Below are 25,896 nucleotides of genomic sequence, written 5' to 3' on the forward strand. Positions count from 1 at the left end.
TGGAAGTTTCTCTGGCTCAGAAAGTTAGCCACTTTTTAGTCATTTGCATGACTAAAAAGTGTTTCCTCCACTGTATATTCATTCTTTTGAATATGAGGAACCTTCAACACATTGGTTTATATGACATCATAAAGCAGTCTTATATTTGCTTTCCATAGCAGAAATAATAGCTCTAAATTAATGGTAAAAAGCACAAATTAGCTAAATGACTAAATATATAATATTCAATTTCGAAACACGAGTTAGACTCAGGAAGCATTGTTCTTGATCACTACATTTGTTCTTGACTTTATTTTTTACAGTAAACCAGGATGAACTTGAAAGGCTTTATTTACATGAATAAAGCAAAGAGAATCAAAAGAAATCAAGCAAAGGACGATCAGATAAAACGAATATACAACAAAAAGCATGAGAACTGACCTGCATTAATAACCCCATGATGATCCTCTACATGATGTAATCATGGTGTTGAGTGGAATGAAACAAAGCTGCATGCTTCAGTACATGGACCCTTTTGGACTAAAGAAACAGTGGAGGTGCTTTTCTGAGCATTTCAACGAACAGCACCTCTACAGGACGGCTGTAGATCACTTTTAGTCATCGCAGGAAATAAGAAAGAGATTCTAATGCTATTTGGGTTTCAGGCAATAAAGAGCAGGAGTGTAATAAACATTCAGTACAAAGAAAAAAGAATAGATAATAAATAATAATAATAAGAGAACACTGTCAAAATAAAAGATACAAACACTGAAATATACAGATTGTAACAGGGAAAGGACTGTTGGAGAGTTAGTGTGTCAAACACAACAGGAGCAGGACGATTCTGGACGAGTCGAGCTTCAATCGTTCTCACTTCAGATTCGAGATTTAACACAAGACTGAAACTAAACTAAATGCTCTCCTGCCTCTTAGTGAAATAATCAACTCATTAAGTAAAGGCAAATATTAGAGGAGAATTTGTTAAGATCTTTCCTTTTAGCGTTACAGGATAAGACGATGAAGCTGAATCTGGGCAGCAAATAAATCCACTTTTTCTTTTTGTTTGTTGGAGCAGAACTCGACGTCTCAACCCTCTTCTCTCCATGCTGTTCCTTTTCCACCGTTGCCACTTCCTCTTCCTCCTCCACCTCCTCAGTGAACCAACTCCAGCTGGCTGCTGGAGAAAGGCAGCACCCCGCTGACGTAGTAGGCGATGCCGAGAGAGAGGAGGGCGATGACCACCAGCAGCAGCAGGACCCTCCAGAAGCCCAGGTCCTCCACAAACTCCTGCCAGGTGGTGCGGAAGCTGGACAGGACGCCCTCGCTGCTCTGCAGGTTGGGGTTGAGCAGAGAGTGGCTCTCCATCGCGCTGGGACACAGAACAGACACGCCGACAAAAGGCACCATCAACACACGGACAGCTCTTCTGGACCCTCTCCCTATTTTTAATAACAGCTTCAACTGCGATTCGATTCTCTCTCGGTTCCGGGCTCCAAGGTTTCACCCAGAAAACTTTACATGCTAGTCGGTCTGCTAAGAATGACAAAACAAAAAACTATAAAATATTTTTAAAAAGGCGACCACAGAAGGAAGAAGATATCAAAGTTATAGACTTGACTTGTTTCAGACTGAGTAAAGTGTCCAAAGTTTTTTGATCCTATATCCGTGACGAGTCACTTTATTCCCTGAAGCTGTCAGCGCGCAGAACAGTGGTTACGGCGTTCCAGTGGAAAAACACCGAACCCCAGTCTTCCTATGTGTTCACATACTGACTGTACTATAGTAATATTGTGATTCTCACCAAACAGATTCTTTGCTGTGACTGTTACTGAAAGAAAAACACCCTATAACAAATAAACAAACAATGCTTTGCCTGGTGGGGGTGCAAGTTAACACTTTAGGGTGGAGGAAGTATGGGTCGGTTTGGAAGCCAGCAATTTCCAACTTTTGTAAATTGCCCTGTCTATGAGCCCCAATCAGGTTTGTTACGTTCACAGACCAGTTATCCAACAAGAAGAAGCCACGAATAAACGGGTAAAAACAACTTGGGGAAATAACTTAAGTCACTCTGTTCGATTCTCCCATCCTTCACTTCCGACATCCGAATGATAAAGTGAGGCGATTGTAAAGGGTTAATAGTTTGAATCATGCTGTTCTGACTGTTCCATAGCAACTATCAGAAGAAAGACATTACCCAGAACTGCAGCAGCTCATAGCAGCTATGACCTCATCTATGACATAGATCTATGACATCAAAGAACATCTAAGGCTATAAAGGCTTGTGTCTCAAAACATCAGGTTTCAGTTGCTCTCTTCAACAGTTAGTTTTGTGTGTAGGAAAGATTTTTGATATGGAAGAGGTTTTAATCACAGCTTTTTTCCCGTTGTCGTTTGGAGTAGGGTATTTGGTAACAACCGGACTAAGAAATGTTTTAAACAAAGTATTTCCTGGTACAAAATTTGATATAGTTACATCTCAGGACGAGTCCCTGGAAAATTATGATAATTTTCTTTTTGATTCTCCGGCTGGAGAAGACGGCTCAGAGGGAAGTGCTTCCTCTGAGCCGATTGACGATTTTAATGCGTTTTTATTTAATCCTTCCCCGGCTGGGGAAGATGATGCAAAGCAAAATCTGAGCTGTCAGAATGACTACATCGACGACTACGATGTCATTGACGCTTATCTTTTCAGGTCTTCCCTACATGGGAAGCAAAGTTGCAATTTGACGAAAAAGACTGCTGTGGAAGTGGAGGCTTCGTCTGTTCTTGGCCAAGAACAGTCTTCGAGTGTGGAGGTACCGAGAGGTGACAGTTCTGTAGTCTCTTCTTCTGCAGCAGAGACTACAGTACATACTTCCTCGACTGTGGAAGTTTCTGATGAAGAGAAGAACGTTGAGGTCAGACGTGATGCTGAAAAGTGTTGTTGTCGGTTGTCTTGATTGACAGCATTTTACATCTGCCTAATTTTTAGCAAGCCCAGAGATATTAGTCATTGTGATATGGATGGATATATCAATGAACAGTGAAAAACTCTCAAAAAGTGTAAGAGGGAGTAATGACAATTGTCCATCCATTTTCTTCAGCTTATCCGGCTGAAGAAAATGCCGGATAAGCATTTTCTTCAGCCGGTTGGAGATCCTTCAAACCTTGAAGGATCTCAGCTTGCTCCAGTCTGCTTGGTCCGTTCTTATAGAAGCTTCACTGTCCAGTCTGTAGTCCTGATGAACACCAAGGAGTTTAAATCCTTCACCCATCATGGAAATTTCACAATCCACCAAATCGTTCATAAATTAGGGAAACTGATTTGCTATGACAGCAGACAGATGTCTTGGGTTTGAATCCTGACCTGGGTTCTTTATGCACGGGGTTTGCATATTCTCCATGAGCATGAGTGGTTTCTCTCCGGGTGCTCCGGCTTCCTCCCACAGTACAAAAAAGATTTTGTGCACATTAGATAGAAAGTGCGTAAGTTGGTTTGTGCCTTTCTGAAGTGTAACTTTGTGTCTGATGAGTAAAACTTCAATCCAGCAGAGTGTGCCAGTTAGTAAGTGATTGTAAACACACATCAAATTAGCCATTTCCTGAAAGAAGAATGTCTCAGACAAATTGTTTAATCCCCCAAAATTAACATTACTTTGAGTTTGTTAATGAAGGGATGCTAACTACCAGTATGCACTCATTTTGCCCATTAGACCCCAGTTCAGAACCCTTTTCCATACATACACATAAGCTATGTGACTATCTTAGTTAGCAGATAAAAGCTGGATTAGATGAGATAATTTTGTTGGATCGCCAATAAGTACCTTAATAAATATCACTGATTTATTATTATATTATCCAGAGGAGGGAAGAGCACTCAAAAATTGTTATTGAGCTCGTGCCGCTGCCAGTGGCAGAGCTAGACTTTTTTTCAAGGGGTGGCCAAAGGGTGAGCAAGGCTTTATCAGAGGGGTCCATATACAAATGGACCGTTCCATGGAACGAAAGGAAAAAATATTTGTTTCCTTTCTATCAAAATTAATTAATATAACTAGTTAGGTTATAATTCAAAGCTTTCATATGACATAGCCTACTTACATTTCAGTCATTATAAAACTCAATGGTTTTTCACATATTCTTACCACACACATTTCAAGCAAGAGCTGGGAGATAAAACATTACAGGGCAGCATGTGCACTAAAACATATGTTAAAATAATCTGTCTACAACACAATCTATCAGCACTAGCATGGTTAATATAATAAACGAGGCACTATGCAGTGGTGCACAACCATTTTTTTTTTTTTTAGAAATCTATGACAAGTGCCGCCTCTCATTAGGAAGGTAACAGCGGTTACAATTTACATTTTACCGCTGGGCGGTAAAATGTAAATACCTGCAAAACTCCTCGACGGTGTAACTCTAAAGCCTCAGATGTGTTTTGGATCAAGCAGGACCCACATGTCAGTTTAACCAATGAACAGTGTCGGGCATCGGGCTGCCTTCAGGGACAGTCGGAAATTACAGTTCTCCTTAAATCTTTGCCGATCTCATAAGTATTATATTTTAAAAATTCCATTTCCAGTGGGGTGGCAAAGGCTCTGTTGGGGGGTGGCAAGTGCCACCCCGGCCACCCCTCTGGCTCCGCCACTGGCCGCTGTGTGTCCACCCAAAAAATTGGTATGAAAATGTGCGGCTCGGCGCCGGTAGGTGAGCTATCACTTTCAGTGGGATTCGGAGTTACATTGGCCACGTAAAAAGCGATAAACGAGGAAAATTTTTCATCAGTTACAAACTGCTGAAACTATAGTATAACTGTTTTGTTAGCGTGTGGGACGGAGTGCGATTTTGATCCCAAATAAATGTTGAAATCGCCGTCACGCCCACAAACACAAAAACAACTTGGGGAAATAACTTAAATCACTCTGTTCGATTCTCCCATCCTTCACTTCCGACATCCGAATGATAAAGTGAGGCGACTGTAAAGGGTTAATAGTTTGAATCATGCAGAACTGACTGTTCCCATGGCAACTATCAGAAGAAAGACACTGCCCAGAACTGCAGCAGCTCATAGCAGCTATGACCTCATCTATGACCTCATCTATGACATAGATCAAAGAACATCTGAGGCTATAAAGGCTTGTGTCTCACAACATCAGGTTTCAGTTGCTCTCTTTGACGGTTAGGATTGTGTTTAGGAAGGATTTTCAATATGGAAGAGGTTTTAGTCACAATGTTTTTCCCACTGTCTTTTGGAGTAGGGTATTTAGTGACCACCGGAGTAAGGAAGGTGATCAATAAAGTATTTCCCAGTATAAAATTTGATACAGGTACATCTCAGGATGAGTGCCTGGAAAACTACGATAATTTTCTTTTTAAGACGGCTCAGAGGGAAGTGCTTCCTCTGAGCCGATTGACGATTTCAATGCCTTTTTATTTAATCCTTCCCCGGCTGGCGAAGATGACGCAAAGGAGAATTTGGATGAGTACATCGATGACTACGATGTCATTGATGCTTATCTTTTCAGGTCTTCCCTACAAAGTTTCAATTTGAAAAAAAAGACGGCTGTGAAAGTGGAGGCTTCGTCTGTTCTTGGCCAAGAACAGTCTTTGAGTATGGAGGTACCGAGATGTGACAGTTCTATAGTCTCTTCTTCTGCAGCAGAGACTACAGTACATACTTCCTCGACTGTGGAAGTTTCTGATAAAGAGAAGAACGTTGAGGTCAGACGTGATGCTGAAAAGTGTTGTTGTCGGTTGTCTTGATTGACAGCATTTTACATCTGCCTAATTTTTAGCAAGCCCAGAGATATTAGTCATTGTGATATGGATAGATATATCAATGAACAGTGAAAAACTCTCAAAAAGTGTAAGAGGGAGGTAATGACAATTGTCCATCCATTTTCTTCAGCTTATCGGGCTGAAGAAAATGCCGGATAAGCATTTTCTTCAGCCGGTTTGAGATAATAAGTGCGTAGTTCTCATGAAAGAAGAATGTCTCAGACAAATTGTTTAATCCCCCAAAATTAACATTACTTTCAGTTTGTTAATGAGGGGACGCTAACTACCAGTATGCACTCATTTTGCCCATTAGACCCCAGTTCAGAACCCTTTTCCATACATACCATAAGCTATGTGACTATCTTAGTTAGCAGATAAAAGCTGGATTAGATAATTTTGTTGGATCGCCAATAAGTACTTTAATAAATATCACTGATTTATTATTATATTGCCCAGAGGAGGGAAGAGCACTCAAAAGTTGTTATTGAGTGCTTATATTGTCTATACGTTAGGAGGATGGGAAAGCTAGTTCTATGTTTGTGGCTTGTTTATTGTCGTCATAGCAACTGCTTTCCAAAATGGCTGTTGGTTACAAAAATTAACGGAAGAGGAGGTTACATGAGAACTACGCACTTATTATCTAATGTGCGCACAATCTTTTTGTTTTGTGGGAGGAAGCCGGAGCACCGGGAGAGAACCCACTCATGCTAATGGAGAACATGCAAAACCCCGTGCATAAAGAACCCTGCCTACGATTCAAACCCAAGACATCTTTCTGTCCGCTGTCATAGCAAATCAGTTTCCTTAATTTATGAACAATTTGGTGGATTCTGAAAAACTTGTGGCGATGAGTCTATTACAGTCTGCAGTAATGCTTAAGGAAAATCGAAGGTTTGGTTTTTAAGAATTAATTCATGATTGGGATTTCAGTTAAAATCAACTAACATGTAAAGGTAATTGGGGCCTGTCCATAGCAATGCGTAGGGGGAGCAGTGACTGGGTCTCTTTAATATTATTATTCTTGATTTCTTTTCCGTGATCGTTAATGCAGCTCGTGCCGCTGCGTGTCCACCCAAAAAAGTGGTATGAAAATGTGCGGCTCGGCGCCGGTAGGTGAGCTATCACTTTCAGTGGGATTCGGAGTTACATTGGCGACGTAAAAAGCGATAAACAAGCAAAATTTTTGACAGTTACAAACTGCTGAAACTAGAGTGTAACTGTTTCGTTAGCGTGTGGGACGGAATGCGATTTTGATCCCAAATAAATTTTGAAATCGCCGTCACGCCCACAAATATCGCCCTATCGGTACCAAACTCGGTCATGACATTGATACCCATGCCTGCTCTGGTAAGATATTCTCGAAATTTTGCTAAGGCTCACGGTTTTCTGTCAAGGTGCTTCAGAGGGATGTCATGGGACAGGATTTCCACACGCTCAGCCAGATTGACTTCAATGTATTTCTTATCTTATCACTGTTATTTCTGTGAGCGAGATACAGATATGAATCGTGGCAGTATCGGAGACGACACATAGCCCTCTCATACGCTTCAAACGGTTTTCCGATACGTATCACGGTTCCCAAACAGGAAGGAGTTGTTGAGACTGCTTCTTTTAAATCAAACTGGCTGACCTCAAACTGATAGAATTCTGTCAGTTTGAAGCAACTGAAACTGACAGAGGATCCATTACCATAGCAACGGAACACCAGGGCCAAGCAGCTGATTAGAAACTACAAAAACGCATCACTGTAGTTTTTACTATGGTGGAACTCTGGAATGAGCTAGCCTTTGGAACTACTTGTTTAAATTGAGAACTTTTACATCATGGGTAATTGCTTTCTTGGGGATTATTAACACACAGAAATGTGTGTTAATGCACATTTCTACTAATGTGCATTAACAATAGTAGAAACAATAGCATTTCACTGGCCCCCACTAGGCCACCGCTGAAGGTGGTGTAAAAGATTAGCCTGCATTGTCTTTGGGGTTAGGATTAGCATATAAAACGCTTTTAGCCATTTTTCTTACTTGTTAGCTGTGTTTACGATACTGAATGTAGTAAGTCAATTACAGACAACATTCTAATGATACCACATGTTACTGACAGCATTTAGGTTTACATTAGCATTTTGGCTAATTTTAGCTTACACACCCATTTTAACATACTGAATGGTGGGAGTCCATATTAGTAAACATGCTTGTGATTCTCCATAGGCTATTTGTAATTTTTTAGCCAAGCTTAGCATTGATGCTAATTTTTAGCATTAGAACTCTGGCTCCAAAGCGAAAGGCTCGCTTTGGCAGGCCTCAGTTAAATTTCTTCAGGAATTTTCTAGTTTATGAATTCATCTTCATTCAGTTTGATAGATGAACTCTCACCTTGCCCACACATTTACAGCTTTTGTGTTCATGCTGGCGACAGAATTTGATACATTTGTTCAACACACACAGAAACTCATCTACCAGGTATGTAAACATACATTTGTTGTTGAGCCAGAATGGTATTAAATCAATTTTCCAGTTCATCCCTAAGCTACACACCTGAAGCATAGCCGCTCCCGCTGTTCAGCCTATCTGCTCACCTGTATAAATACTTTAGCTGTGCTCTTTGAACACTGGGCCGTACTCCAGACATAGCGCCAGACAAAAAAAGATAGTCACGCCCTATTTCAATTGCCTGGCATGTAAAATGTTTTGGTTGTGTTCGTTCTACTGTGAAGAAAATAAATCAAGGTTTCATTATCTACTTAAGGTGTTCTATGAACAGTTTAAGTAGATAATGCAGCGCAGCGCGCTAGTCATTAAAATATCATTCAAATGAAGCCACAAACTTTAAATGAAGCCTGATTCATATGAATCAGAGAAACAAAGTTTAATCTACATAAAATGAACAAGGATAATACTGAAAAGTGTTCTGAGCTGGATGAGGAGCAAGAAAGCTATTGGTGGTGTTAGCTTACCCTTCATTGCTCTCTATTTCTTTTGTTTTAAATACTTCAACATAAATGTAAGGAATAACAATAACATAAAAACATAGAACAAAAACATAGTTAAGGATATCACATTTGGAGCACATAAAAACCCTCAAATCTCTACAAATTTCAACCAATAAAATAAGTTTGTGGAGGTTTTTTTTTTTTTTTACAGTCTTTTGGCTTAAAACTTTAGAATAAAACAAGAATCTCACATAACACTGAGACTGCAGCAGCTGCTGTCATAGTCATTAAAACAAAACATGTTTCAGAGTAAAATAGACAATGGGCTCATTGTTATAATAAACTTCTAATTTTCACCCAAGGTTGACATGCAAATCTCTTCTAACTGCCTGGCATTTACAAGGAAAACTCATTTATTTTATTTATGGTAATGTACACGTTGTCCCAACACATACCTTCATTAAAACTGGCCCAAGACATTTCAATATTTCTTTATATATATAAAATTTCAACCAATAAAATAAGTTTGTGGAGTTTTTTTTTTTTTTTTTACAGTGTATATATATGTATATATATATTTATTGCTGAATGAGAGAGGACCCAGAATTTTTTCTTGAAAAAATTGATAAAAAATAAAAATAAATTTTAAAGAGAGCTACTTTTATCCAAGCAGATTTACTGTCTATTATTAAAATGGAAATTGCCACAAAATACTTGTTGCATGTATTAAAACTAAAAACAAACAAGTTGATTTGGAAATATTTGACAAATTATGAATCTCGACCCTGCAGCTGTAATTTGTGGATCATGTCGTCCTTCAAATCGAGCCTCAAGGTATATCCTGTTTTACAGTTTCTGTTTTGCCTTCGATTCCACGCTGGGAGTGGAAAGCCACGAGGCAGCAGTCTCCTCCCCATCAGTCCCACCATGATTCTTACCTCTCACTGTCAGCCATCTGCATGGTCTCCAGTTTGGAGTGAGCCCCTCTGTTGAAGCCTTTCACTTCCTGTTCCTCCAGGCCCTCCAGCAGGCGAATGGCGTCCTTGTTGACGCCCCGTCTTTTGGCCAGCACCAGAGGAGTCGAACCATTGTGGTTACTGCGCGGAAGAGTGAGTGGAAAAGGAAAGAGATGAAAAACTGAACCTTTGTAGTGATTTACAGCCACAAACTCAAAATCACAAGGAGGCTTTGCTCAAATAAACCCTCCTCACACAGCACACGCACTCACAGTGATGAACAACTTCACAATTAGCTCTCATAATAGATTATCAATGACTGATAAACAAAAACAAGACATTGTCTGTGTCACAGCTTCCTGCTAGATAAGAACAAGTGCCAGCTTGTAAATATAAAATTATTAGTTATTCTTTCATTTCATGAACTTTTAGTTCAACAGAAGTATCTCCCGGAAGCCATAGCAACTCATGAGAAAATGTTGACTTTTGTGTAGAGTCATGTAACACTGATTAGTTAAATAAAAGAAACCACCAGTGTTGCTCCTCAAATATTTGAAATGGTTGGATAACCACAGTGTAAGCACAAGAGGTGTCTGGTTTCATATTCTACCACAGAAAACAAATAGTGGCCACTTTTCTGGCCTTAGAAAACAAGGAAAACAGACAGGTCAGACGCCGACATAAACTTTATACTTGCGTCTGTAGAGCTATGTTCTGCAATCTATTACAAACCAACAAAGCTTTGTTTAAAAACCTTTTGAGAAGCATCTAAGCTTTCTATTACAACTTCTACAAGAAATAACATGACACAGTCCGTCTAATCTGTCGGATTACCAAAATTACCCGCAGGTTCAGGGGATGATCCCAAGGCTATTCAAACTGAAAAACAAAACCCGTCTGCTGTGATTACATATTTGTAGTCACTACAAGTACATAGTTAAAGTGAAACCGCCTGTCTGAAATGAGAAACCCCAGCTGTCACTTTTCAAAATATGTTTGAAAAGTGACAGGATTATTTATCGCTAAATAAGGAGAAGATGTTTTTCCCTGAAGCATCTTTTCTACAATCTCACGTCCAACCAAAAGAACAGGTATTTCAGTTTCACAGTGGGAATGTTTGACATTTACGTATGATAGAGAGGATGCAATTGACAGAAGGCAAATGTCAGCACACCACATAGACAGCCCATAAAAGATAATCAGTAAGGCAACGTTAATCAAATAAATATTTCGCCTTTGCTTTTACCATTTATTCCGCGATGTAAAGATCCAACTAAAACGCTGGATTTAACAGCGGAGGAAACAGCAGTAGTAGTGGGTACATTAGTAGTAGCAGGGGACGCAGAAGCAGTAGAACAGTAATGGGAGAGGACACGCTGCTCCCCACACTGAGCAGCATGAATCCCTGCTCTCTGGAGAGCCGACAGCGGCTGGATCAAACCGATTTACTTTTATTGATCGTTCATCAAACAAAAAGAAAACTCAGTGTTTTTTAATCACCGAGGAGCTTGGGATTCTTCAAGTAAAAAAACAAAAACAACAAAAAGAAATAAAGAAAGGACATTCAACCCACTAAAACACTGGGTTGAATGTCCTACCCACTGTCAAACATTTTATACGTAAATGTATATATGTATAAAATATCCAAACAAAAACACCAGACTAATAGTTCTTTTGATCTAATACACAAACATCTTTAATGTGGATCCCAGAATTTGCAAATAAAGTTAAAAGCATCATGTGCATTTGATAGTGTGATGAGGTAAATGAATTGTAGATATGAGAAAAAAGGTCTCTGCATTAAGTTAGCTTATGAAGACTAACTAATGTGTTCCATCGGCAGTTTAATTTAATGTAAAAACATTAAATAAGCTCATTAGGTCTGGATTTGTATAAGGAAAGTCTCATGTTTTTGTGCTATATTACGAGCTGCGTGTGCATGTGAAACAAGACGTGGCTTTTTACCACCTCTGGTCATCATCCTCTCACTGTGCACACTTCTGACACCACTTGGGACAAGGCGGCCTTTTGCGGCTGCATTTACGGCGGACATGAAAGTCGGGGCAGAGAAAGGTGGAAACGGCAATAGTTTATTCTTCCAGAACACAGCATCAAGAACAAAACCACAAGTGAAACTGCGGCCTCAAGTGCAGAACCAAGCCACTTTTAAATCACAGTTTATAAAGCGCAACAAGTTCTCTTGAAGTGCTATACAGCGACTTAAGTTAAAATAAAAATGAAGATCTCTTCATTACAGTATGAATGAAAAAACTTTTACTTCTTTTTTTTTTTTTTTTTTAAGTTTTCTTTTGGCTTTAGTGGCCTTTATTTGAAAGCGCTAAGACAGAAAAATAGGTAAAAAGAGAGAAAGGACATGCAGCAAAGATCACCAGGCTGGGAATCAAACCTGGAACGGCCACATCCAGGACTAAGGCTTCCTTATGTGTGCTGTGCTTGACCTCTGTGCCCCCACGGCACTAAAACCTTCACTTCTTTAATCGTTACTCAGAAATCCGATCAGAGACAGTCGAAGACCTTTTTCCCCATTTTGACTTTTTGTTGGGTTTTTTTTGCATTTCAGACCCTAACAGTTCATTTTTATGTCATTTTTCTAAACGTTACTGCTAACCTGAACTGCAAAACATACTGAGAATGTTTTTCCACCACAACGTCAGAATTGCTGTGGACTACAACACATGGCAGGTCGTTAAATGTGGAGTACATTCTCTTTACACCCACATGTCCAGTGTAACAAAATCCCACTACAAGAAATACCCTTGAGACAGATGCTAGTGACCTAAATATAATTTTTGTTCCAGCAGGTACCATATAAATGTTGCAACTTAGCTGTAGTTTGAATATTCAAAGCAAATGGGTAACATCTTGCAAACAGAACAACAAAGGGAGGAACTTCATTGAAAGACACAGGCAGACCCCGACAAATAAAAGGAAGTGTGTAGCTGCCACATTCTCACCAGATATCGATCTTTAACCCGTTGGACACCAGGAACTGTATGGTATCCACGTGGCCGCACAAGTGCAACGCCGTATTCCCTTGGTAATCCGTCGCCAGCAGGTCGGCGCCGAACTTGTGCAGCAGGCGGCATATCTCCACGTTGCCGCGGGCGGCGGCTAGGTGGAGGCCGGTGCGGCCGCGGTTGTCGCGGATGTTGGGGTCGCAGCCGGTCTCCAGAAGCCTCTTGGCGAACGGGAGGTCGCCGTCGATGCAGGCCTGCAGCAGAGGCACGCTGGTCTGCGACGAGTCATTGATGAAGACATAGGACATGTCCGAGTGAGTGTCAGAAAATTCCAGCGTACCTGAAATCACAAAGCGGACGTTTAAATAAGCTTCAGGGTGAATGAAACTACAATATGCACTGAATGGTTTTGTATAGGAGGACACTTAGGATTGGTGAAATGCGTTGACTAAAACAAAAATGTATTTCCATGGAATAATTATTATAACAGTTGTATCAGTTAAAGACAGTTTTGATGTAATTTAAATAAGAGTTATACTTCAAACTTTTTAAAATTAACTGGGTTTTTTCCCCCCCAGAACTTCAATAAAAGTTCAGGGAAAAAAAACTTAGCTTCAATAGCTTGAATGTCCAGAGAACAAAAAATAATATTAATGTACTGACTGCTGTGAAATCATGCCTATTTTTAACATTAAGAGTGTAAATTTAGAGCAGTCAAGTCAAAAGCAGAAGAGAAACAGCTTTACCACATTGAGAAAAAAAAACACAAATTTTAATTGAAAGATAACTCATATATTATGTCACACCAACTTTTATTTCACCTGCTTATTGATCTATTTATTGAAATTATATGACTTTATATTTTAATTCTATTTTTATATGTTGCATTCTTTTTATTTTATATGTAGTCATGGCCTGAACTCTGTTGATGAAACAAGGCTGACTGACTGAATGTGGCTTAAGACACTATTTCATTTATGTTTATCAGGTTTCATTTGACAAAAAACGTTTTCCATGACCAAAACCAACAATTTTACATATTTAAACACATATTTTAAAATCTGACAATGTAAGTAAATTTGTATGCATACTGAGGAACCGGTGGCAGACGGAGCCAACATTTTCAGTCTGGAAACACAAATTCATTTCACGCTTACACAGATGTTAAAACACAGAGTCTTTTCTAGACTGTATCCTGCACACTCCACTACAAAAAACATAAGATGAGCCTGAAATAAGTACCTGATGATGATCAAGGCCCTACAGACTGGGAATGACTTTGCTGGTGTGCAGCATGTAGGACAAAAGAATTTCACGAAAACGGTTGACAAAGTTAATTTCAAAATAATCACACTACACAAATTAAAAATATTTGCTTAAAAAAAGACCATTAAATTATGAAATGTGTCATCCTAATACACTTTAGCTTATCCATCTTTTTATGTGACACAGTCAGTCTGGCTGTGAGTGGAAAAATACTCACTGTGGTCATTTCAAATTAATAAACACAAAGATCTGTCTCGATTCTTGCACAATATTCAGCCTTTTTATGAATGCCGTGGATTCAGAGGATATTTACCTCCGTGTTTTTTCCTGTGAACTTTTGCAGTTATTAGTTAGCTAACGTCTGAATGCAGATATTAAAACACTTTCTATTATAAGAAATGGGTAAAACTACGTCATTGCACAGCATGCTAAGGAGCGATGTTAGACACACTTTTTTGTGAACCTTAACTTCCTCAAAACGGCGAGTTGTAAAGTTTGACAGCAAGCCCCCAGCGAAGCAGCGCTGTTAAATTAACCAGGTGAAGCTAATTTAGGCTAAAAGCTAACAACGCCTCCCAGAGAGGGGCGTTGTGGTTCTTACTTACAACCCTATGCGGTTTGTAAAGGTAACACAGAAAAGCTATTACACAAACGAGGATTTTCCAAAAAGCAAAGGCGCATTTAGCTGAACAGACATTATTTTCTTCCCTCTTTAGCACCGGAAATAGGCTATTTATTGCACTTGCACTTAAACTAGTGCTGTGATTAAGTGATAAATTAGCACTTATTAGCTAATAGCACTAAGTGCTAATAGCACTTATTAGTGCTATTAACTAATAAGTAGTTAATTATGCATTTTTGTATAAAGCTGACAAACTATAAAATAGTGTTAAAATTGTTTAAAACTCTTAGTGCAAAGCTTTGTGTAATATTTTTGGTTAAGGAGTGCATAGCTAGGCTACTTGGCTGAAGCTAACTTCAGTGTTCATGTTTAGCAAAAACATGAACACAGACAGAATATGTGTCAGCTTGGAATTACAATTACTCCTTCTACGTTATTTTTTGTACTCATGCCCTATAATGACGTCAAGTGGAGGACACCAGTCTGCTTCTCCAGAGAACATAGCTTGCGAAGCTAATTTAAGCTAGAAGCTAACAGCGAATCGACATGAAGCCAATAAATACGTCGTCCTATGACTTTGCAAACACATACATGAATATAATGGTCATTTAGACGATTTGTAGGCCGCCGGCATTGCAACTGACCTGTTTATAAGTTTCCAAATTAGTAGAAAAAACTGGACGTCGCTGCTCTTCGAGCTAACGTTGCTAGCCGTGTTTTCTGTTTCTTTTTTAGTAACACAGAAGATGAGCACTTTGTCGCCATCTACTGTTCGATGGTGACTTCTACTGTTGCACTTCCATACAGACAGACTGATAACTTATCAGTGATTTATCCTTTTGGCGTATGCAAAGTTTTTGATGCATGGATAGTCCAAGTTTTGATAAATTTCAAGAATTACCATATTATTATATAAAAAATAATGTGATTATATTTTTATGTTAACCTAACAAAGAATTGGGACTTTTTCCTCATATAAGGCTAATATAGTTTGAATTACATCCACTAAAAAGCCAGATAAATATAAAGGGAGGGGTAGGAGTAGTTTTGGTTTTAAATCCACAGATCTTCCAGCAGTGCCAACAACAATAATGATGATGTATGTCCGAGACATTTTCAAACATTTATTAGGAAATATGTGAGCCCAAATAATACACCAGTAACTGCCTTTGTTTTTTGTTTTTTTTTGGTTGTTGTTCTGGATCCTCTTTGAGGAAAACCACATTGCTTTTATTCTGCTTCAGTCTCTTACAACATGATGCCGAATGGGACATTTGGGGCAAACAACTGTTTAATAGTCTGTTTACATCAAACAAAAAAACTCCTAGAAGCATTTTTTTTCATAAACTTTAATGTACAGAACATCATATTCTCATCACCTCCATAGTCAGTGAATAACACCAGGTGGTTGTATTATGACACAGGTACAAAATAATTACAATCTAGATTACAAAAGTACCAAATGCTAATGGAAACCGCACAATAAAGGTCAGAGCTACCAGACGAGACGCATTCTAGATGCAGTGGTCATAGCGGTTACGTGAGCAGAACATTTGACATTTTCTCCTTATTTTTAATATGAAAAAACAGCACGGAAACAAAGAAAAAAAAAACAAGAGTTAATAGAGTTTAAAACCTATTTGTTTCTGGAAATGCTGCTGGAAGACAAAGAGCAGCGATGCGTGTATCAAAAACCTAACACCGAAGACGCTTCATAAAAGCAACGGCTTGCTCACAACACAATGAAAAGCTGAGATTGACCCACTTTGCTCGGCTTGTGACCCGTCTGAATTCACATCAGTGCACCGTCAGTCGTTGGTTCTGATCTCAAACTGTTTCGGACTCTCTGTTTGTGCCACTGAGAGGGAAAAAAGTGCTGATTTGCGTTTGTTTCAATTAAGAAAATAACTCGCACTTCATGGTGTTTCTTTAAGCCTATTTCTTTCACCAAAACCATTTTGAACGGAGCGATCTTGAACATTTCAGCTCATTTATCAAACAACAACTGTGCTCAACACAAGTTGACACCAAAAAATTGATTGTGATCTCTTTAAAAATGTTATGTGGACTGACTGATATATTCTGTATTTTGTGCCTTTGTAATTACAGCTTGTTTTGAATACAAAATGACTCATAAATAGAACCCTCCAGCAGAGATACTTTGGTTTGATCAGGAGTCCAAATCTCATAATTTGTAAGTAGGTCAGCTGGTTCAGATGGGAACAGAAACCTAAACAAATGGAAATAGGGTGAAATATTAAGACCTCAGAAAAAATAATTAAATTACACAAAATATTTGAGTATTTCTTTTGGATTATTTATATTAAAATTCATGAGTATGTTTAAGTACATTCAAAAAGAAACTGATATGCTATTGATTGTTTCTCTGTACAAAAAGGGAAGAAATTAGCTCAAAAGGGAAATTTTGATCAAATTTCAGTCTGGATTTTACTCATTTTATAATGCATTTTATAATACAATTCAAATTCCTATGGCTTTAGCTAAAATGCTTTATCATGTTAGCAAGGTAACACAATAGCATGTTAGCATGTGAGTTTTCAGTGCTTTAGTGAGTTCTCTAATGCACAGAGCATTAGTTGTACTTCTATAAAATCTACCTCAAGCAGAAAATTACGACGAATTTGAAGATCCGATGGTGATAACTGTTAAATGTGGATCTTCTATTTAGGGCTTTCCAGCCTTAAAAATCACCTATTTTGACATTTTTCGTCATATTGCAAATCAAATTAAACAAAAACTAAAAGTTAAAAATTTTACAAAGTGAAAAAAAAAAACCTTGGTTGAACATGAATTAATATAAAAATAAGTCTGGAGTCTTCTAATATTGAACATCCACACTCCCAAACAAATCTCACCAGCTAACATTTTAGCAGTGTATTTGGCTAGCTCACCAGCATGTTTCTGTGGGTCACGTCTTCCTGATAGCTATGAATGGGGCACAAACTGACAGTTGGGGGGAGAGAGTAAACTATTCGCTACCGCACCTACAAATTACAGCAATGCCATGCGTCTGAGCTGAGACGTGTGAAGGGTTCGTCCCTCCGCGAGTGTGTGCACAGCTAGCTAACGAGGTGGCTCTCTTCGAGGTAGCAGAGACTGATTCTAGCCAAGTACCGTGAATTCAGACAAAAGATAAACACAAACATCAACAATAGCACCATTGTCAGTGTAAATCCAGAGGGGAGAAATCCCTCCGCGGCTCTTCTCTATCCACATCCGCCCTCCGGCGTCTTTCGTCGATGAGCCTACGGCTCCTAAAGGGGATAAAATGGAAAAGACAGCTTCTTCCTTTCAAATCAGTCACATGTTCTTGCTCTCCATCAAGTGCTAGTCCTGGCGTTTTCTCCCACCCGCTCTGCTCTGGTCGACAGCTACAAGATCTTGCTGCAGACTTGGCAGCGGCTGACCCTGGAGCGTTCCTGACCGCCCTTCAGGGTCTCCTGCTCTGTCGGCGCGCCGAACTCCAGCCGGGGGTCAACTGTGGTCAGCCAGAAGCTGTACTTGTTGGCGAAGTAGTGGCAGGTGCCCCTGGCGCCGTTGCACTCGATGAACGGGGTAGAGCGGAAGTCTTCCAGGCAAGAGCCGGGAGACATCAGGGACTGACCGCCGCCCTCAGCGCCGGCTGCTGTGTGCTGTGGCGGGAAAAAGGGAAGGACAGCAATAAGCAAAACTAGATGAAAGTTTCTGTTTAGCCTCTGACATTCAGCCTGAGGCTTTAGATGTTGATGATATCAGTCTATACGGTCTACAACCAACTAGGGAATGTATCTTTGATATCATTGCTGATAAACAACCATGGATTACTTGTACTAAATATATAAATATCTGGGTCTTTCATGATGAGAGTAAGGTTGTCGTTTGTCACCGATTCTGTTCATAACCTTCATGGTGTTGAGGGGATTCGTTTTGGTGGCCTTTGGCCTTTGATTTTGCTGCTGGCCGGAGGGTCAAAGCCTCCAAATTCAACACCATTGTCCTGAGCCAGAAAAGGATCGAGCATTTTGTTCATGTCAGGGATGACCTCCTGGCCAACATGGAGGAGTTTAAGTATCTCTGTGTCTTGTTTATGAATGAGGGAAAAATGGAGTAGAGGATGCATTGGCAAAGCGGGCACTGCACCAAATTTCCTTATCCCTTCTTTAAATTATACAAGATGATTCTCTGATTAGGAAAGAAGTCCTCCTTCAGCTGGATATGCAAGAAATCTCAAGCATGTCCTCTGGAGGAAAGTCTTTCAATTGCCTTTGGTCTCCAGTTGATGACCTACCATGAGGAAGGAATATCCGATCCAAAGACTCCTCCAGCCGAGTGGGCAGGTAGGGATGGATAGGTCCTGACTGTGGACCGCCACCGCCTGAGACGGCGCCTCGCACACCGAACACCTGGACGGTTCGGACAAAACAAACAAAAAAAAAAGGTGAATGCTTGTTAAATGCCACACGTCTGTTGAAAGACGTAGCTGTGGTGGAGCACAGCACCTGCTGATGTAAGGCCGAATCTGTTCCTCGGCCACAGGCATCATGGGGATGGGCGCGGTCGTGGAGAGCCAGAAGGATTTGTCGTTGCGGCTCGCGTAGTAGCAGGTCTCAGACGGGTTGCAGTAGAGGAAGGGGATGGTGTTGAACCTGGGGAGGCACGAGCCCGGCTGACCTGGAGAGGTGTGGAGAGGTCCCACAAAGTTAACAGGCTGGTGGCGAACAAATCGAGATTTGTTACAAAAACACATTGCACGTTTGAAACAAGATCTAGAGAACATTCAGGTTTTAAAACCTCACAATATTTCAGCTATTACAGCCAATATATTTAGGAACGTAGCTGCAGAGTTTCAGTGAGAAATCGAGTCTTTACACACCAAGGTCTTGGTTGTGTGCCTTCTCTTGTCCCTCCACGTACAGCAGGCTGTATCCTACCCACAGTTGGGCCATGCCTTGGGGACACATGGGAACATCGGTGGTCTGGCTGTGCTTCACCAGAGTGTAGCCGACGCTGACGCTGCGGCCGACGCCGCCGGGAATACCGGGACGACCGATGGCTCCGGGAAAACCTGAAACGTGACCAGAAGGTAGCCAGGGTTTCTCTTTATGTACATGTCATCTTGTTTATATATATATATATATATATATATATATATATATATATTATATATATATATATATATATATATATATATATATATATATGTGTGTGTGTGTGTGTGAAGAGAGTAAAAAAATGTTTAAGAAAGATGCTGCAAAGAAAAAAGTATTTGTATCGCTCTCAAAATTACCGTAATTCGGAATTTTTTTCACTTGAGAGATATTTTATGTTTTGCCCTGTCAGTTTCATTTATTTTGGCATTAGATTCTATTCCATCAGATGTTTTGCTGCATTTATTTGAGTCTTTTGTGTTTTTAGAAAATGGGTGTGAAATTGTATAGCAAGTATATAAGTCAATATCAATGATGTAACAAAACAAACAAACTGACCTTGATCTCCAGTGATCCCTGGGAAACCAGGGATGCCCGAATCCCCAACCTGCCCAGAAAAACCGGGCGATCCGGTCCTGCCGAGCTCACCCCCAGCGCCTGGACGACCCTTTAGACCTGCGGCAGAGGAACAATTACCATTCACAACAAAAGTACATATTTTCAGATTCCTTTTAAATGTGGTTCTGTTGCTCAGTTTTGCCACAAATACTCAATTATAGTCTCACGCAAAAAATATTCGCATCAATAATAATCAGGCATTCCACAAGTCTGGCCTTAATGTAAACGTAACAGACATAAAACCATAAAAGGTGCTGCTGTGAGGTTCAGGGACACAGCACACATGTGGTAGATGAGAACAAAGACACAAGAAAATGATGTCTAGAGGAAAAGCACTGACTCCACACACCACACCACTTCCTGTCTCTTCAGCAGGGACTAAAATGGTACAACTTTCAAAAGTTACCAAGCGGGGAATTATATTTAATTTGGTTACAAATGCAAAGTTAGCATAGCTAAAATATTAGCTATGCTAACTCTAAAGCACTGACCCTGAATACTAGCTGTGCTCACCCCAAAATGCTGTACAAACTTAATAAGCACCTCAATTTCAACTAAAGTTGACACCAATGATATGTCAATGACACAACATGTGCTGCAACATAGCGTATGATCCTCCCAGGTCCAAATTTGTCATTACACACATCAAAATATGTGATGCGCTACAGGGAGTTTTGCAGCGATGCATTATGGGTACAGAATAAACGCCATTTGCTGCACTGGATCAATTGAAAGTTCACAAAACGGCCAAGTAAACGTAGAATTTATCTGGACAATTCCATTTAGGAGAAGCTAAATGCGCTTCACAAAGTTAGCAAAAGAGCTACACAAAAGTGGTCTGTGCCATTAGTGGGTTAGCGGGAGAATGCCGGCTGCTGGTTGAAGACAACAGTCCAGCACTTCATCTGGGTAATGTGTTAAAGATTTGAAGCAAACAACAAAGAAATGATCTGACATTGTCTGGCTATCACTGACCTGGCCGTCCGCTGAAACCAGGCTGGCCGGGCTCTCCGGGACCACCGGGTGGTCCGTTGTAGCCGGGGACACCAGGGTCTCCAACAGGTGCAGGTCGCGGTATGTAAGGCAGTGGGGCTCCTGGAGGACCCTTACGCCCAGGTCGCCCTGAAAAGAAGGGAGAGAGAGCAAAACGAATGAACGGATTAGCAAGGATGACGTAGTTGATAGAGAGGAACATCATCAGGAACTGAACGGTGTTCCCGCTCTCACCCGGTGATCCTCGACGCCCTTTGAATCCAAAGAATCCGGGCTCTCCGGGCAATCCTTTCGCACCCGAAGCACCGCCCCGTCCGTTGTCACCCGGAGCTCCTGAAAAGCGAAACCGCTTGCTTCAAGATTGAAGGCTGTGTTTTGTGGAGGAAGGACACAAATGCGGTTGTGCTGGAGGAGCGGGCAGCAGCCTCTCTTCACCTTTTAAGCCAGGGAATCCGGGGAATCCGGGACCTCCGGGACTTCCTGTTTCTCCCTTCGGGCCAGGGGTTCCAGGGAATCCTGGGAGCCCTGGGTCTCCCGTGTCTCCCTGTGCTGTGCCGGGACCCGGTGGCCCAGGAGGACCGGGAGGGCCCTGGAAACCTGGGAGTGGAAAGAAGAATGTCATGAGATCAAGCATAGGGAACAATGCAACTAGATTAAGAAGCTGTGTTTACCGTATTCTCCATCCAATCCAGGAAGTCCGGGGTCTCCCACAGGCCCCGGGAAGTTTCCTGAAGTACTCGGACCAGGAGGTCCGGGTCGTCCAGGGAACCCTGGCGCTCCAAAAGCTCCTGACATCCAAAACAAAAGCCAGCGTTCATACTTTCTTACATTTGAAAGCCTTTTTGGATTTTTTCTGATCTAAAACTCACCCGAATCTCCTCTCTGTCCTTTTGATCCAGGGAAGCCTCGTCGTCCAGGGAAGGAAACACCTCTCTCTCCTTTCTGCCCCTGCGCACCGCGGAGGCCTGGGTTTCCTCCTATCGTTGTACCTGGATGGAAACAGATCGGGTGTCATGTCTGCAAAGTGCTGCGTTTAGCAGTTTCACTGCTGATTTGCAGAGCCTTACTTGTTAATTCAATAACTGTAAGATTTTGGTGTATTTTGCTCCATCAAAATACACCAAATAGGAGGAATAGGAAATAAAAGCATAGCCAGCATAGCCACAGTCACATCAAGTAAAATGTGACAAACACTAAAAAAAGAAAAAAAGAACTCTCTCTTTAAGCCTGTAATGATCAATTTTGCCAGACAATAAATTGTCCCAGACTTTATTGCGATAAACGATAATATTGTTATTTTGAAACAATTTTCAAGTAATATAATCGCAATGGCATTATAACGCAACTAAACATTCTGACAGATCAGTAATCTTTAAATTCTAATTAACATTTAACTCTGGATCCAGATTTTAAATATCCAAAATAAATAAACAACCCAACAGAAAGTACAAATGAAATGAATCATGAAGTCTCTGTGACCAAAACTGTCCTTCAAAAAAGACGTGCCGGTTGAGAGGAAAGCATCCAACTGGACACTTTTGTGATCCAGTTTTTGGTAGAAAGAGAAAAGCAATAAATTAAGGAAATGCACCACGGTGCGATCAGAGCGAGGCGCCGCTCTGATCTCGATGTGAGGCTTTCATAAACTCTAACTGGTAATTATCTCCATCCACTCAAGTTTCCACTGATGTGAGAGCGTCCTCCTGGCCTGTGTGCGTCTGTGTAGCTATACACACGCAAGTGCAACATTGAGCAACTTACACGATGCATACCGATATTTTTGACCACGTCATTCAATATAATGTTTGTTCTCACACTGGTGGCTGCCTGACGTGACTGCATGGAACTGAGCCTAAACAAGCGTTTTACCGTTTTGATTGAATCACTGAATGGATCAAACTTTTCCTTGACACTCCAATTTATTGAAACTCTTATCTGGATGATTTTAGATTATTGAATAAGCTTTATTACTAATAGGTAAAGGACCTGACCAGAAGTGTAAAAGGAGCATCATTTAAAAAACAGTAAAGCATCTCTACATAGTTCATTTCTATGTGTATTTTAAATTGTGCTCTTAGATTCAAAGCAGGATTTTAGCTGGGTCGCTCCAAAACGTTTATGTTACTTCTGGTGCAACGGAACTTGTTGGTAAAATTTCATCTAAATCTACTAAAGGTAATTGTAATATTTATTGGTATTTGTGTTGAGTTTTGAGTCCTTTGAGTCCATCAAAGGAGATTAAACCATGAAATCTTTCTCTATACTAAATGTTTTGGTTGTGTGATTTAAGAGAATGTCTGGCGGTTCAATTCCGCTCCAAAACGTTTCACAGTTTGGATGCAGTAGCCTAGCTAAAGTGAGAGTTTGTGTGTTCTTGCCTGGGATTCCAGGCGGGCCTTTCGGACCGGCGAGGCCATTGAGTCCATCCAGCCCCGGCGCTCCAGACAAACCTGTGAAGAGCGTGTCGTGAGAGCGTCTACTAAAATAACCGCATCGTAAAGCTGACGTAACGCTGTCATGTTACCTTTAAAACCGAGGCCACCTGGACCTCCGGGCAGTCCCGGGGACCCGTCCGGTCCTTGTCTCCCAGGGAATCCGGGCTGACCCTGCGGCCCCGGGAACCCAGGTGGACCTACATGAAATTGAGTGACAACATGACAACTGTCCTCCAACAGACAAAGTACATCGAGTCGTCTTTCATCAGCTTCGTCTTCGGGGTTCGTGTCTCACCCATCGTTCCGGGACGCCCCGTGTCACCGGAAATGCCCTTTTGTCCATCGGAGCCACGCAGTCCCAGAAAGCCGCTGTCGCCAAGGGAACCGTCGAGGCCTCGAGGGCCTGGAGAAATGTTAGGTCACTGTTCACTGGGACACTTTCTTGATTTATTGAAACCTAACTCAGCTGCTCCACCAATAGAAGTTAAAGGACAAATATGAAGATGTTTCTTTTACTGTGACGTTTGAATGAAATGTGATCCGTTTAATCCGAATCCAAAGTCAAAATAAATACAAGCTGTAAACTATAGAAACCCCAAATGAGATGGACAGCCCTACCTTACAGTGAAAAATCAAATCTTACCCGGAAAACCTGGATTTCCCGGCTGGCCTTTCACTCCCGGTCCTCCAGGATAGGCAAACGTCTCTCCAGGTGGACCTGATTAACAAATGTCCTGATTGTTTATCGTTTTTATGAGCAAGACATTTTATGAGCACGGATTGAAGGAAAATTGCCGCTCACCTTTTCCTCCGTTTCGACCGAATTCTCCAGGACTTCCAGGGAATCCCGGTGAGCCGTCTTCACCCTGAAGGATCAGCGGTGAGAATTTCAGCTCCACCACCTTGATTGTGCTGGACGATTACATGAGGAACAGAAGTGTGTTTCCTCACCCTCGGTCCAGTCATGCCCGGGAATCCCATGATTCCTCCTTCCCCCTTTCTTCCAGGGAAACCCTGTGGGCCGGGCTGCCCGGGGAAACCCAGCTGTCCGGCCTGGCCTTTGCTGTCCATGGGGAAGCCGGGACGTCCCGGAGAACCCGGACGCCCAGGCAGGCCTGGGAGACCCTTGTCACCTGGAAATACAACGAGGAGGGATGGCATTTATGGACAATGGAAACTCAGTCAGCTTCAACAAAAACTGGTAAACACATTTTCTCAGTGTTGAAACCATTTCCTAAACTCACCACACATTCATACATTCATTCAAAATAGTTCCTTTTCAAAGTAGTTTATCAAACCACAGAAAGTCTGAATTAGTGTGTTTTCTGCTCTGGTATGCTCTGTGGAAATGTTTGCAGAGACAAAAACAGCCAGGTATAACTTCTGAAGTAGGAAGTTGTTCTTGGGTATTTGAAGATGTTTTTTTTCCTACCTCTAGGTCCAGTAAAGCCCTGAAAGCCCGGGGCTCCGGCGGCCCCTGGTGGGCCTTTCTGCACAAAAGGAACAGGGCCTGGAAGGCCCGGGGGGCCGGGGTTTCCTTGGTCACCTGTGGAGGGTAAAGGAACGTGTTTGGGTATTTGTGCCGCTCTCTGTCGATTGAGGTCGTCCTTTGTGTGATTTCAAGCCAAACAGTCATCATCCCCCTCCCTCTGATGTTCACCTTTCGGTCCAAACCGTCCAGGACCGCCAGGAAACCCATCTCTCCCACGGTCTCCGGGAAACCCTTTCCCGCCGGGAAATCCCGGACTCCCGGGACGACCCGGTAGTCCGGGGAAACCTATCAGTCCCGGGAGTCCTCTTTCACCTGCAGATTAGACAGAACCTTTTTTAATGATACGGGCCGGGCAAGTGAGGAATAGACCGTTAGGAGGATCTTGTCCTCCCTACCCTTTCTTCCCGGCGCTCCGGGTCTTCCAGGAATGGTTCCCGGGCCTGGCAGTCCAGGGGGTCCCCTCGGACCTGTTCCTCCGTTGACACCAGGGAGTCCCGGGGTTCCCTTCATTCCAGCGGGGCCCGGGAATCCTCGATCTCCCGGTTCACCTTTCCGGCCGCGGTAACCTGACGAAGGCGGAGGGTGGGGATGAGAACGGATTAGGCCGGGCTCAACTTCCGGGAATCTAAACAAATGATGAAAACTTAATATGCAACATATTTAGATCTGGAACAAATCAGTGCATAGAAGTAAAAAACTGATAAAATAAATAAAACTTACCTTGTTCAGAATACATCAACTTACCTCCAATGAATTAAGTTTACAAAGAAAATACAGCAGAAATCAATTCAACAATAACTTTGCGTCAAAGTACCAACACTCGCTTACAGCGTGGCAGACTGCAGGAAACAATGTAATATATTTCTTACATTGTTTTTTGTTTTTTACAGTCTATCTTTTGCCCCAGCTGCGCTACGTTACACAGACGTAAGCA

The 25,896-nt window shown here is 41.4% G+C and overlaps 2 protein-coding genes across 5 annotated transcripts in view; both read right to left on the bottom strand.

The window, feature by feature from the left end:
- Positions 1 to 312: 312 nt before the first annotated feature.
- Positions 313 to 15,250, bottom strand: ankrd46b (ankyrin repeat domain 46b). Its single transcript, XM_055021367.1, has 4 exons — positions 15,141 to 15,250; positions 12,606 to 12,948; positions 9,613 to 9,771; positions 313 to 1,348 (listed from the first exon to the last, which is right to left on the bottom strand). Exons 2-4 carry the CDS (start codon positions 12,914 to 12,916, stop codon positions 1,132 to 1,134), a joined length of 687 nt encoding a protein of 228 aa, XP_054877342.1. The 5' UTR covers positions 12,917 to 12,948; positions 15,141 to 15,250; the 3' UTR covers positions 313 to 1,131.
- Positions 15,251 to 15,827: 577 nt separating this feature from the next.
- The window catches only part of col4a6 (collagen, type IV, alpha 6), a 106,667-nt gene continuing 96,598 nt past the window's right edge, over positions 15,828 to 25,896 (bottom strand). For all 4 annotated transcript variants that reach the window (XM_055021290.1, XM_055021289.1, XM_055021288.1 and 1 more), the window contains 19 exons: positions 25,358 to 25,528; positions 25,131 to 25,274; positions 24,903 to 25,016; positions 24,422 to 24,603; positions 24,273 to 24,336; positions 24,114 to 24,188; positions 23,766 to 23,873; positions 23,560 to 23,667; positions 23,414 to 23,485; positions 21,905 to 22,024; positions 21,707 to 21,823; positions 21,471 to 21,632; positions 21,270 to 21,368; positions 21,018 to 21,164; positions 19,983 to 20,099; positions 19,370 to 19,561; positions 18,996 to 19,167; positions 18,785 to 18,899; positions 15,828 to 18,149 (listed from right to left, as the gene is read on the bottom strand). In XM_055021290.1, the coding sequence (XP_054877265.1) occupies positions 17,889 to 18,149; positions 18,785 to 18,899; positions 18,996 to 19,167; positions 19,370 to 19,561; positions 19,983 to 20,099; positions 21,018 to 21,164; positions 21,270 to 21,368; positions 21,471 to 21,632; positions 21,707 to 21,823; positions 21,905 to 22,024; positions 23,414 to 23,485; positions 23,560 to 23,667; positions 23,766 to 23,873; positions 24,114 to 24,188; positions 24,273 to 24,336; positions 24,422 to 24,603; positions 24,903 to 25,016; positions 25,131 to 25,274; positions 25,358 to 25,528 (2,540 nt within the window). In that variant the 3' untranslated portion in view covers positions 15,828 to 17,888. The remainder of the gene's footprint in view (positions 18,150 to 18,784; positions 18,900 to 18,995; positions 19,168 to 19,369; positions 19,562 to 19,982; positions 20,100 to 21,017; positions 21,165 to 21,269; positions 21,369 to 21,470; positions 21,633 to 21,706; positions 21,824 to 21,904; positions 22,025 to 23,413; positions 23,486 to 23,559; positions 23,668 to 23,765; positions 23,874 to 24,113; positions 24,189 to 24,272; positions 24,337 to 24,421; positions 24,604 to 24,902; positions 25,017 to 25,130; positions 25,275 to 25,357; positions 25,529 to 25,896) is intronic.

This window comes from Poeciliopsis prolifica, unplaced genomic scaffold, assembly GCF_027474105.1.
Source record: "Poeciliopsis prolifica strain line A6 unplaced genomic scaffold, Auburn_PproV2 SCAFFOLD075, whole genome shotgun sequence".
NCBI classification, from domain to species: Eukaryota; Metazoa; Chordata; class Actinopteri; order Cyprinodontiformes; family Poeciliidae; genus Poeciliopsis; species Poeciliopsis prolifica.

Excerpts from the sequence above, each read along its gene's own strand:
- ankrd46b (XM_055021367.1), bottom strand. The coding sequence starts at position 12,916 with ATGTCCTATGTCTTCATCAATGACTCGTCGCAGACCAGCGTGCCTCTG. Across the intron at positions 9,772-12,605 it reads GGGTTAAAGATCGATATCTG|TAACCACAATGGTTCGACTC; the intron begins GTGAGAATGTGG and ends TCTTCCGCGCAG. Across the intron at positions 1,349-9,612 it reads CAGATGGCTGACAGTGAGAG|CGCGATGGAGAGCCACTCTC; the intron begins GTAAGAATCATG and ends TCTGTGTCCCAG.